We start from the raw sequence: 14,487 nt of genomic DNA, 5'->3' as shown, positions 1-14,487 counted from the left end.
CACAAAACGAGTCCATATTGAACCCAAAATCCAAACCTAAGACACAAAACCCTTCACTTAGCAAACATTTCAGACACTCCACCCCCAAAAAGAGAGAGAGCGCAACGGATAGAGAGAAGAGAGAGTGAAGAACATGCCCTAAGTTACTATTCACTCCGATCTTTAAATTCACATAACTTTGAAATTATAGCTTCGATCGAAGTTTCGTTTGTAGCCATGTGACCACCTCGTCGTGCTCTTTGATTATATAATGTCTTTTAAGATAAGTATTCTTAAGAACCTTGAGCCATTTTTAAAATCTCTCTTCATTTCGCGTTTAGGATATGTGAATGTTAAAATATTGTGATTTTGATGCTATAGAGAAAGCTTAAGCACAATCTCTAGCGGAGTTTTGACCCAAGATTGAGGTATCGTATCTTGTTTACACTATAAACGAGATATACACAATGTTATTTTGTTTACAGTGTAAATGAGATAAGTAATAGAGTATAAATCGGTAAAAAAATCCTACAAATTGCATATTTTCGTAAATAAAAGATTTTTTATTTATTTTAAAAAAATTCCTTCTAACATTAAGATGATATTAATAAAAAAAAATCGGGGACAATTTTAATTTTGACCCAAGATATTAGGAATAAAGAAAGTATTTAAGGCTCATTTGGGAAGCTTCAAAAATAACTTTTTTGAGGTTTTGACTTATGAAAAATAGTAGTATTAATATCTGGTGCAATTTTCAAAACCAAATTGCAGTTTTCTAAGACCATCTCCAGTAGGGAACTCATCACAGTTCCTATTTATGGCCCACCTGTCATAAAAAGTAACTCCACATCAGCTTTTGCGTCATAAACAATAAATAGGAACTCAAAGCATCTCTCTCTTCTCCATTAGGAGGAACTAACTTTAGTCTCTATTGTGGTCCCACTTAATTAATTAATTAAAATACTTAAAATTAATATAATTAATTTTTTTTAATAATATTATTTAAATTTATAAATTTAAAAATAATTCATTATTAAAAGATATTAATATTAAATAAATTCATATATAATAATAATACACAATATATAATTCGAGATTATACTAATTTATAGTTTTGTGTTTACAACTGCTAATTTTAATAATATCATTAGCATTTTAAATTTTAAAAATAAAAATAACCAACTCAACTAAAAATTATTTTATAAGGTATAAAAATTAAATTTATTTTTTAATGTAAGTAAATTTAATTAATTATAATTTAATATAATAATATAAATAATATTCAATATTAATTATAATATAAATAATTAATATAAATTATTAATTAAATAAAAACTTAATTATTTAATCTAATTAATTATTTAATTAATTATTATTTAAATAATTAATATAAATTATTAATTAAATAAAAATATAATTATTTAATATAATTTTTATTATAATTATTATTAATTTAATTATTTAATTATTTCAGATTTTATATTATTATTTTTTTATAATAACTTGGCAAATGATAAGTTATTATTGGTTAATTTGAGTCCCTGCTTAGAGGGACTCCCTTACCTTGATCCTTGTGCGGGAACTCACTCCTTCTCTCCTCCAATGGTTAGAGTTCCTATATATCAGAAAAAAGTCAAAGAGGAACTCACCATTGGAGGTGCTCTAAGAAGCTATTTAGAAGCTTATAGAGAAATTAAAAAAAAGATTTTTTTTTATAATACTACTACTTTTTATCACATTTTTATAAAATAAATACTTTTAGAACTAAAAACTCAAACACAAAATAACTTATTTAAAAGCTACTTTTAATATAGTCATTTATTATTTAAAATATTTTTTCAAAAAAAACTTAATTAAACTGTTTATCCAAACTGAATATTAATTCTATTTATTATTATTTAAAGTTAAATTGTTGTTATTGTTGTTGTAGTATTATATTTTTTTATTACTAATCTATTCGAATATTTGACAAATCGTAATGTTATCTTTTTTATATTTAGAATTTGAATATTTCTCTTGCTATTTAATTTTTGTGTTAAAGTTAAATGAGATTATAAATTTTTAAATTAGACGATGATATATTTTTAATTTATATATTTTTGTATGTTTGTTTATAATTTTTATATTATTTATTATAATTCGATTATTTTAATTGGATCACGATTAAACCGATTGAATTACTATTTTATATATTAAAACATAAAAAATAAGAGTATGAACATATCTTTTCTTTCTTTCTTTCTGAGTATAATTATTGATACCGATTAAAATTATTTACGTGACACAATTAGAAAAAACAATATCCCTCATCCTATAATAACTAAAAGTATTTTTATATAATATGATATTATAAAAATATAAAAAAATTATTAAAATTTATTTTTTTGTCATTAATATATTTTTTTTAATTCAATAATCTAATAACATATTTTAATCCATACTTTTAATAATTAGTAATTAAAATAATAAATTTTAATAACTTTTTAGCCATTTAATATAAATGGGAAAATATGGGGAGCCAATAGAATATTTATACAATGCGTACAATGGAGGTTTAAAAATTATTAGAGATATAAACATTAGTGTTATCTCTTTCCATCAGTGTAAGCTTTTGGGATGAGTGGTATCATGACATGGTATTAGAACTCTAGATCCAAAAAGTCAAGAGTTTGATTCTTGGTGAATCTCAAAATTAGCTTAAGTTATTGGGAGGAATGGTTTTATGACATGAGATATTTATTATCCCTAGTGCTCAGATGTTTATTCTGAATATTATGGGGATATGGGGACACATTGTACAAATAAACCATTGACTCCCTAGCAGGACTCAATATAAATAGATGCTTGGTTGGGGGATTCCATCTTTAATGTTTTTGGGCAATTTACCAAAATAAAACATTTGAGTTTCAATATTACCGAATACAACTTTTGCAAAATGGATACCAAAATACAACTTTCTAAAAATCTATGTAAACTGTGAAAGGAGTCCCACGGATTCCAATTATACGTAAACTGCTACACCCCTTCAGTGGTTTACATTAAAACAATTTTGGCCAGAAACCGCGGTAGGGGTCCCGCGGTTTCTGTGGAGTGTGCAATTAGACATAAACCGCGGCAGTTCAGCGGTTTATGCCTTCGACCTATTTCGCCTATAAATACCCATCAAGGGGAAGTAGTGTGATGTAGAGAGTCATTTTCACATCTTCACAAACGAGTGAGGAGAGTTTTTTGGTCCTAGTCGTTGATGGCAATGCCGGAGATGACATAGGATTGTTAACCTTGTGTTTAGATTTGCTTTTGTATCTGTCTGTTTTATGCTCCACTCTCATGTGTCGAGTTTCATTTGTTTCAAAAGAAATTGAAAAAGGCACGGGGTTAAGTTCACTGACAAAGAACCGGTAAGTGTTTTTATCCATTCGACAAATACTTTGTCAGAACTAAAGACGAGCATATTGCAAAAGGCAGGGTTGTGTGGGTCCAAGTGGGTGAAGAAGGTGTTTTACAAAATTTCGATTGCCGTTGTTTCAACTAGGGTGCAGTATGAAACATTTGTGATAGGGTCGGACGAAGACATGCATGTTTTGTTTCCTTGTCGGCGCAGTTTTTCGGAGGTGAGAATACACAAGCTGTATGCCTAGTTGGAAGATTGTTTTTACAGTTCTGGTGCATCAGCGCCGAATCCTCAGTCGATGACAGTGGGGGTGCATCAACTTCGATTCTTGTAGTTGCAGCTGGTGGTCCTTTGGCAGAACCTCCATCTGTTCCACCAGCGGCAGCCAGGTCACCTGGTTTGATTCCTGCACTTTTTGGTGAGGATGAGCCGGATCATGTTGAGAATGCGATGTGAGAGGATGATCCAGACGATGAGCCAGATCACATATTGGGAGACAGTAAGGAGGATACTCCCAGCACACCACAACACGTCGGGGGCCATCCAGTTCTGGTTCAGGCCAACAACCGCCACATTTCTCGACCTTGAACTTGGAAGCAATCGGACAGCAGCCGAACATAGATCCCACCTCAGGAAGCCAGGGGTTACACAAGGGAAATCCTTCTGGAGATTTTCAGATTGGCCAATCTTTCCAGACTAAGGAGGAAGCTGTGTTGAGTGTTAAGGATTATAGCATCCGTCGTGGAGTTCAGTATCGGGTGATGGAGTCAGATCATCTGAAGTTTCATGGGAGATGCAAGGAGTTTGGGAATGGCTGCACGTGGTTGATTCGCATCACACTTCGGCAGCGTAAGGATAATTGGGAGGTTAGATGGTACAACGAACCTCACACTTGCTTGGCTACTTCGATTTCGAGCGACCACCGACAGCTTGATCACCATGTCATTTGTGCGAGAATCTTTCCATTGGTTAGGGTGGATGCAGCAGTTATGATAAAGGTGTTGCAAGAAGCTACGGAGGCAACCTATGGATTCAGGCCTAGTTATAGGAAGGTGTGGATGGCAAAACAGAAGGCAGTTACACAGATATACGGGGATTGGGAGGAGTCATATGCCGAGTTGCCACGTTGGAACCAGGTGAAGTGGACCGTAAACTGCGTCACCTTATTCGGCGGGGGAAGCTCGCCAAAGAGTTCCTCAAACCACTCCCAAGCGGGTCTGCCATCCTCCATCAGCTTCTCGAAATCTGTAAGGCACCCGGATACAGGTAAACCATCCACAGGCAACCCTAGCTGGTATGCGATATCTTGCAACGTGATGGTGCACTCTCCGAATGGCATGTGAAGGTGTGTGTCTCAGGACGCCACCTCTCAATGAATGCACTGACGAGGGGCTCATCTAACCAGAACCACCTCGTATTGAGCCTCGCAGGTGATACAGACCTGCCCTCTCTAGATAGGGTATGATCCTGTCATGCAGAGGCATGTTCTGTTGCCTCCGGACACTAGTGATGCACCTACTAGGCTGTAACATGTGAGAGAAATAACCAAAACCAAGTGAGATTGCATCACTAACAACCATTCTAAGTTCAAATTAATAAGGCTGTAATATGAGACTCAAATCTTTAATTCAACATAAGCAAATACTAAATGTAACATTATATAATCTAAATTTTAGGTTTAAGAAAGCTAAAATACCAAAACTTATAATTTTTAAATTTAAGAATGCAAATATAACCAGTAGGTTCAACTTACAAAAGTTACTCTTTAAGGTTTCAAAATCTTAACAATCAAGACTATAATACTTGAATTTAAACTTAATTGTTTAAAAGTTCAAATTTCAAAGTTTAGTTTCCAAATATGAATGCTTAAATAACAACACTACAATTTGAACCTTATGTCTCAAATATAAGAGGAACATCATTCTACTTAAACATTTGAACCTATCTCCTAACTTCAAAATCCTAATCCTAAATTATGCGTTCTAACAACAAAATACCAAATGCTACATTTCTCTGTTATATGAAATACAATAAATAAAAGATAGCTGGCTTACCTCTTCGTTGATGCTGCCGGCTATGTGCGCAACGCCGTTGAGACTGTAAAGACTGCGTTCATCTGCCATGATCCTGGCCTAAGAAAAATTCGAATCACTACACTTTTCCTCCTTCTCCTCTCTCTAGAACGTCAGTTTCTCTTTCTAACGACTTGGAAGTGTCTCGAAATGAATAATCTGCTGCACTCCTTCCGCGTATTTATAGTAGAATATAAACGGCTGAACGCTATCAACAAAAATCGTGGAACCCCTACTACGATTTTTTATGTAAATAAATTTTGAACGTAAACCGTGGAACCCCATCTACGAATTATATGTATTTAGAAATTGTGGATCTCCATCAACGGTTTACATAAATTTTTAAAAAATTACATTTTCATATTCAAACTGCAAAAATTATATTTCGATAATATTAAAATTCCAATGTTTTATTTTGGTAGATTGGTCAATGTTTTTGGTGTCATCCGCTTCAATAATTAAGCACCCTCTTTCTTTGCTACAATGGTCCTTGCCTTCAAAAGTCTTTTGCTTACCACAAATGACTACCAATAAATAAATCAACGTATACGATTTTATTACCTCAATCAACCTATATCTTTCGGACACATCTTTTCTTTTTCTTTTTTTTGTTCTCTCACTGTTCTTATTCTTTCAAACATCCTTCTTCTTCTGCTACTACTGCAGCATAATCGTCTCGCACAGCTGTTCTCAACAGTGGGAAAGAATAGTAAGCATATCATATTGCTTATGCAATTAAGAAGGTCCAAGCTACTTCTAGAAAAAAATTGTAGTTTATTTGAGAAGTAGAGGGAAACTCACAGAAATACAGAATGCTGTTTGTTTGGCTCTTTGTTATCTCTTTTGTTAAACTCTCCACTTCACAACATATATTGACGCCGCGTCACTTTGTCCGTGACGGCGAGACTTTGCTTTCCCGTGATGGAACATTTGAGCTTGGTTTCTTCAGCCCTGGAACTTCTACAAATCGATATCTTGGTATATGGTACAGGAATGTGTTCCCAAAAGCAGTTGTGTGGGTGGCCAACCGCGAATCACCAATCAAGAACAATTCAGGAATCTTGACCATCAACAATGAAGGAGTTCTTGTGATCCTTCTGATTCTCATCAACGGCACAAACAGCAGCAGCCCTGTTTGGTCTTCTAATGTGCCAAGCGAAGCTGTTATTAATCCAACAGCACAGCTTCTGGAGACAGGGAATCTTGTGGTGAAGAATGGAGTTAAAGATTCAAACAACAATCAGTTTCTCTGGCAGAGTTTCAACTACCCTGGCGATACGCTTACCATGCAGGGCATGAAGCTTGGATGGAACTTAATGACAGGTCAAGAAATATTTCTTTCTTCTTGGAGAAGTAAGGATGATCCAAGCAAGGGAGAATATTCATTAAAGATTGACTGTACGGGATATCCACAACTTTTTAAGTATAAAGGTTCTGAAAAAAGGTTTAGAATAGGGTCATGGAATGGAGAAAGTTTTAGTGGATATTCATCTCAGCAACTGAAACAAAATATTAGAGTAGAGTTCATCATGAATGATAAAGAAGTGTATCTAGTATTTAAAACCGTCGATAGATCAGTTACCTGGATTTATAAAGTTACATCTTCGGGCCATGGAGAGCTTTCTGCTTGGACGAGTCAATCGAATAGCCGAAAAGTCATCTCCACCGGGGAGGAAGATGAATGCGAAAATTATGCCTTGTGTGGTGTTTATTCTGTGTGCAATATGAATGGTAATTCTCCTACATGTGAATGTCTTAAAGGATTTGTTCCCAAGTTTCCAGAACAGTGGAATATGTCATATTGGTCTAATGGTTGTGTTTCAAGGACTGAATTGGATTGTGATAATAACACACATGGCTTCTTTAAGTACACAAACATGAAAGTGCCAGACACGTCTTCGTCGTGGTTTAGCAAGGCCATGAACCTTGATGAATGTCGGAAGAAGTGTCTGGAAAACTGTTCTTGTACGGCGTATGCCAATTTAGACATTCGCAGAGGAGGAACCGGTTGTCTACTCTGGTTTGGAGCTCTGGTTGACACGAGGACGTTTTCTCAATGGGGACAAGACCTTTACATCAAGGTCCCTGCTTCTCAACTCGGTAATCTTTAAACTATTTTCTTAGTTATATTTGTCTATAATTGTTATTATTCTAGTTGAAGATAAAAAAAGGCTTGGAAAATTTCCAAGGTTAGTTCTGAATATTTTAGTATATCTAGCCATTGAAACTAATATGTAGAGGTACAAGAATTTTTTTTTTTTCGAAAGTTAAGAGTGAGACTCGAATTCGAACCTCTAGGTAAGGATGAAAAGACTATGTCATTTGAGCTATAGTTCCTTGGTATGTAGAGGTACAAGATTTTCTTACGGTTAAGTAGAAAATATTATTTTTTCATGCCAGTTAACTTAATATACTTTTAGTTTCCTGATTTCATTTTGGTTTTTCTCTACTAGTACCAAGAATAAACAGCAGAAAATACACTACTTGAAAATTACGAAAAGAAAAAAAATAAAAGATATAATGGGAAAAAAATCTAAAAAAATATTTGACAAAAATGATCAAATATGAAAGATATACTCTCAAAACTCAAAAGGTTCCTAAAATCAAATTTCAATGCAATTTTCTTTTGTAAGTATACTTAGAAAAATAAAATTATTCTATCATTAAAATTAGTAATTTTACAAGTAAATATTTTCTGCCATTTTATTTCTATCCAAATAGTCGAAAACTAGAAAAAATGGAAAATAGGTCTAAAGATCAAATTTTGCATTACTTTTTTATCTGTACTTTTTAATAAATAAAGTCCAAACGATTTCACAATAAATTAGATCAGATACACAAGTCATTTATCTCTTATGGGATAAAAAGAGTAATGTTGGTTGTCTTTTTCATCAAACTAATACTATTTGTTAGTGTTTTAATCTTTTGAGTTATGTTTATAGTTCTTAAATCTTTTAAGTGTATGTTTTGTAGTTTCCTCCGGTACACGCTATGCTATTCTAAATGCATTACTTCGTCTACATACTCCCTCAGTCTAGAGAAATTGGTCACTGATTATAGTTTCGACTGAACTCATGTATAGTGTGGTGAGTAACTATGCTTTGCTTCTATCAAATCTTGCAGATAATGGTCTAAGTAAAATGAAGAAGTTGGTAGAAATCATAGTTGGTGTGATTTTATTTGGATTCATAACTTGTGTCAGCATAATGATACACAGAAGACAAGGTAATTTGACTAAATTTTATTTTGGCAGTAGTTAGTCACCCAGAAAAATATGTATTAAGAATGAATTCATCAGGTTCATAATTCTTATCAACTTTTATCATTCGTTCACCCAGGGTTGTTAAGAATAATTTACAGGAAGCATTATGAAAATATACTGAGGAAGGAAGACATTGGTCTACCAAATTTTGATCTGTCTGTCTTAGCCAAAGCCACTGACAACTTCTCAAGCAGTAACAAGCTAGGAGAAGGAGGCTTTGGACCAGTGTATAAGGTAATATAAAATGTTTGATCAAAACTTTTACTTAGCTTTTGATATTTTTCTGAGAAAAGCATAACATGAATTCCAGGGCACACTAACAAATGGGCAAGAGTTAGCTGTTAAAATGCTTTCAGAAAGGTCTGTACAAGGGATGGAGGAATTCAGAAATGAAATTCTATTGATTGCCAAACTTCAACACCGAAACCTCGTGAAGCTTCTTGGTTGTTGCATTCAAGAAGAAAAAGTAATGTTGATCTATGAATACATGCCTAACAAAAGCTTGGATCACTTTATTTTTGGTATGAAATTTCTTTAAAATGAAGCATATCTGAAAATCTTTTTCTTTGTTATCCATAGCCTTCATAGTAGTACTAAACAAAACACACATATAATTTGGGCAGATGAAAATAAAAGGAAGTTGCTAGATTGGCTTACACGTTTCAACATTATTGGTGGCATTGCACGAGGACTTCTTTATCTTCATCAAGACTCTAGGCTGAGGATTATTCATAGAGATCTAAAAACTAGCAATATCTTATTAGATGCAAATATGGAACCAAAAATATCGGACTTTGGATTGGCTCGTACTATCCTAGGAGATCAAGTGGGGGCAAACACAAACAAGGTGGCCGGGACATAGTAAGTTAACTTTCTTTCCAAGGTTTATGGGATTGTATTATCTTTTGTTATTAACCTTGAGAATATTTTGCTTTTAGTGGTTACATGTCTCCTGAATATGCTGTGCGTGGACATTTCTCAATGAAATCAGATGTCTTTAGTTTTGGTGTGATAGTTCTAGAGATAATAAGTGAACAGAAGAATAGAGAATTTTCAGATCCCGAGCACTGTCATAATCTTCTCGGACATGTAAGTATAGTGGCTTCGCTTCATAGTCAGTTAGTGAAATCTGAATTGCTTCAAACTCATTAAGGGATTACTACAATTATAGGCATGGAAATTATGGACAGAAGGAAGACAGTTGGAACTGTTGGATGAAGTGTTACGCGAAGGATGCACGCCTTTTGAAGTGATTCGATGCATACACGTGGCCCTGTTATGTGTGCAACAAAAACCTCAAGATAGGCCAGATATATCATCTGTGGTTCTAATGTTAAATGGTGAGAAATTATTGCCAAAGCCAAGGATTCCTGGTTTTTATTCTGAAGGAGATGTTACAAGTGAAGGAGATGCTTTATTGACAAAATGCACACTGCTCTCGCCCAATGAAACTTCCATCACAATATTAGAGGCAAGATAGAATATGAAGGCAAGAAAATAGCAAGATACCTGTAATCATGCATCATACATGATCTCATATTCTTTCCATGTTAAAATCACTTTTGACAGGCATTTTTATGAATCACTCTGCATAGTTTTTGCACTGAATTGCTTCATTGCTTAGTTTAGTGTATTTGAGTTGATGCTATATTAGCCGTTGTTCAACTCTTCCACTATCAACACACGTTTGTTTTCAATGAAGACAATACTTAAAACTTTCAATTTTGGATACCCCATCATCCGTTTGAAGCTTATTGAGCATGTTTTAAAACTGGATAACTCAACCTACCTAAATAACTCAAATTTTGAATCAAGCTCTATCTAAATTATAAGGATATGAATTTTGTTTATCCTTAAAGATGCATAAAGCGACTCAGCCAGGAATAATATGCATGAATCATGTAGAAAAAAGAGGATAATCCTACAGTTATAAATTTCCAATGCGGCATCACAATGGAAATTCAAAAATGTAAAATGACAACACTTTATCCAAGGATTTGATAGCTTAAAGAAAAACCTGCTAAAAACAAAACACTTAAAGCAGAAAAGAAACATTAGGGTTCAAGCCACAAGGCCATAACGGACCTGAAATTAGGGGCATTCAACTAACCTTGGGAAATATGTTGACCTCTATATTTCTACAGAATGGAAAATGAACAAAGTTAGCCTAATGAAGCAGACTGTTTCGGAGATATATCTAATACACTAAGTACTCAGTACTATTAGAGCATCTCCGATGCATACTTTTAATTTTATATTATTTTGAATTTTTTAAGGTGCTATCTAATATTTGTAAAATTATATATCATAAAACTGTTGGAATAAATTTAATTTTCAATAACACAGATCATCCATATTGAATCACCAAAAATATAACATAATGCGGAAGCGTACCTTTACTCATAAAAGTTAGATATTGATGGAAGAATTTGGATCTTGTGGTTCTTTCGATCTTCCTCAATCAAAACCTTCTGTATTCCTAGGAGGCTGAACTGCAACTCTTTTGATGGGGAAAGAGTAATAAAGGCGGTTTTGGTATATTGGGGACCGAAACCCTGAAGGTCTATTTATATTTGAGCATGGCACCCATTAAACCCTTAAGTCCAAATAAAATAGTATCTAAAACCCAAAAGATAATATATCTAAAATCCAAAAAGATAATTATCTAAGGAACAAAAGATAATATCCGGTTTTATTCTCATTTAATTCAAAATCAAAAGTAATAATGACTTATTCAATTAGCATTTAAAACAATAAATGAGATCATCATTATATAAGTCATTTAATTTGAAATAGCATAATTTGTTATTACAATTAATATATGTATTGCCCACAAACAAATTAAGAAATTAAAATAATTTCCTAACAATCTCCCACTTGGGCTATACATATATTCTTTCTTGACATAATCACACCTTATAAACTTTATGCGCGCATCTAAATGCTATTTCTCTCATTACTTTAACAATCTGGTCCGTCTCATACATTAGATATGGAACTACCGCAGCTTTTATCACATTAATTACCGTGACTAAACCACGCCAATCACTATCCTAATATACTCAACGACATAGATCAAATTTGGATGAGTAATATGGAAATTACATGCCAAGTGATCTCATGCATGTCTATTTCCAGCTGGTCCAACTTTATTGAGATCAAACACAATACAAATATTGCAAAATGAACATTTCACATAATATGAAATAAACCATCAACTTAATTCTGCAGAAAAATAATTCAATATCTGTCATAGGACATATAGCATAAGATAAACTCCCACTAAACCAAGGCATCACAAATATTGACACCCATCCGAGCAGTATGCTCATGAAAGACTTTATGGATCAATCCCTTGATAATGGGTCTGCTAGCATATACTCTGTTCCTATATGTCCTATGGAAATCTGTTTTTCTTAAACTTTCTCCTTGACAACTAAGAACTTGATGTCTGTATGCTTCGATTTTGTCAAGCTCTTATTGTTATTGGAGTATAGTACTGCTGACTTATTGTCACAGAATATCTTTAATGGCCTTTCAATGTCATCTACTATATGAAGCTTAGTGACAAAGTTTCGCAACCATATGCTATGAAATCGGAATCAGAGTACCTAATGATCTCCAAATTTCTGATCTCTGATAAATAAGCATGTAATCCTTTGTTCTCTTTAAACAACGCATTACGCGTTTAACAGCTATCCAATGATCTATATCCGGATTGCTCAAGTATCTACTTAACACTCCCAATATAAATGATATATCGGGACATGTGCAGACTTGAGCATACATTAAGCTCCCTAGTGCTAATGCATAAGGTTTATCATGCATTGTTGTCCTCTCAAGATCATTTTTAGGGCATTGCTTGAGACTGAACTTGTCTCCTTTAGCTACGGGTGTGTCCATTGGTCTACAACTTTTCATGCCATATCTACTTAAAATCTTTTCGATATAGTTCTTTTGTGATAATCTAAGAATACCTTGAGAGCGATCTCTTAGTATCTCGATCCTAATATAAAAGAGGCATCACAAAGATCTTTCATTTCGAATTTGTTCGATAGAAATTTCTTAGTTTCATGCAACAAGCCTATATCGTTGCTAGCAAGTAGAATGTCATCAAACATATAAGACAAAAAAAAAAGTATTTACTCCCACTGAACTTGCGGTATACACATTCATCTATAATATTTACCTCAAAACCATGAGGTAATGACTTAATTAAACTTGTGATACCATTAACGGGAAGCTTGTTTGAGACCATAGATAGATTTTCTCCTTTCTCTATTGGATCTCTTTAATGACACTTCTTGAAGTTGTTGAGCTTACTGTATGGATTGAGATTGAGGAGGATTCTCATTATTTTCCTGTGCTGTAGCAGTATCTTGAGCAACAATAATATTCTCATTGTTCTCTTGTACTGTAACTAGATCTACAGTAGGACTCTCATTGTGCTCTTGTACTATAACTGTGTCTTGAACAATAATAGATACAAAGACCAGATCATTGTCAGTTACAGAATCCTCATCAAAAGTAACATTCCTAATATTTTCTTCCCCCCAAACTCAACATTCTCAAGAAATCTCGCATTTTCCGTTTCAAAATAGACCTTGATGCAGGATTGTAAAACTTGTACCCCCGTGAACACTCAGCGTAACCAACAAAGTAGCAACTAATTATCCTTGGGTTCAATTTTATTTCATGCGGCCTATAAAGTCGCACCTTAGCTGGACATCCCCAAATATGCAAATACTTTATACTGGGCCTTTTCCCGGTCCAAATTTCATATGGGGTTTTGTTAACTGCTTTGCTTGACACCCTATTAAGGATGTACACTGCAGTCTTTAAGGCTTCTCCCCAGAGTAATTCATGCAAGGAAGAATGACTAATCATACTTCTCACCATGTTCTTAAGAGTTCGGTTCCTTCGCTCTGCAACACCATTAATGCTAGGTTTGCCTGGCATGGTGTATTGTGGAACAATACCACACTCCTCTAGAAAAAGAGCAAAAGGCCCAGGACGTTGCTCACCTGAACCGTCATATCTTCCGTAGTATTCACCACCACGATCAGATTTGACAGCTTTAATTTTCTTTCCAAGTTGAAGTTCAACTTCAACTTTGAAAGACTTGAAAACATCCAAGACTTGACACTTTTCATGAATTAAATATAGATACCCATAACGAGAGTAATCATCTATGAACGTAATAAAGTACCGTTGTCCATTCCAAGAGACAGTAGGGAATGGGCCACATATATCGGTATGTATCAGTTTTAAGACATATTTAGCTCTCTCAGCACCTAATTTCCTTTCGTTTGTCTTTTTCCCCTTTATGCACTCAATGCAGACTTCAAAGTCCGTCAAATTTAGGGGTCCAAGAATTCCATCCGACACGAGCCTCTAAATTCTTTGTTTAGAGATGTATCCTAGGCGCTTGTGCCATAATGATGCCGAATTCTCATTTAGTTTTCGTGTGGGTACAGCATACTCGTGTGGGTACAGCATACTCCTTTTTCCATCCTTCACTCCCGTTTAATATATATATATATATATATATCCCCTATCATCTCTTCGTTTTCGTCGCAAGTCCCCCTATTTAATTATCCCTTCAGCGAATGTAGATACCCACGATTATCTATGGATATCCTTTGAAAATTTTTGAAAAAACTAACAAAAAAAAAATTATAATATAATAATCATAAAATAATCAATTCAATATAATTCAATACAACTCATAATATATTCATTATAAAAAATAATATTTTAAAAAAATATAAAAATATTTTTCA

General features: G+C 33.9%; 1 protein-coding gene across 1 annotated transcript; it reads left to right on the top strand.

The window, feature by feature from the left end:
• The first annotated feature begins 6,001 nt into the window (after positions 1-6,001).
• Positions 6,002-10,312, top strand: LOC112737862 (G-type lectin S-receptor-like serine/threonine-protein kinase At4g27290). The gene is made up of 7 exons (XM_025787996.3): positions 6,002-7,542; positions 8,566-8,667; positions 8,781-8,938; positions 9,015-9,225; positions 9,328-9,565; positions 9,643-9,793; positions 9,876-10,312. Exons 1-7 carry the CDS (start codon positions 6,255-6,257, stop codon positions 10,182-10,184), a joined length of 2,457 nt encoding a protein of 818 aa, XP_025643781.1. The 5' UTR covers positions 6,002-6,254; the 3' UTR covers positions 10,185-10,312.
• The last annotated feature ends 4,175 nt before the right edge of the window (positions 10,313-14,487 follow it).

The sequence above is a fragment of the Arachis hypogaea genome, chromosome 13 (genome assembly GCF_003086295.3).
Source record: "Arachis hypogaea cultivar Tifrunner chromosome 13, arahy.Tifrunner.gnm2.J5K5, whole genome shotgun sequence".
NCBI lineage: Eukaryota > Viridiplantae > Streptophyta > Magnoliopsida > Fabales > Fabaceae > Arachis > Arachis hypogaea.
Note: the sequence above shows the minus strand (reverse complement) of the source record. Positions and strands in the feature narration are given on the sequence as shown.

Coding starts and splice junctions, on each gene's coding strand:
- LOC112737862 (XM_025787996.3), top strand. CDS start 6,255: ATGCTGTTTGTTTGGCTCTTTGTTATCTCTTTTGTTAAACTCTCCACT. Junction 9,566..9,642: donor AACAAGGTGGCCGGGACATA/GTAAGTTAACTT, acceptor TTTTGCTTTTAG/TGGTTACATGTCTCCTGAAT. Junction 9,794..9,875: donor GTCATAATCTTCTCGGACAT/GTAAGTATAGTG, acceptor CTACAATTATAG/GCATGGAAATTATGGACAGA.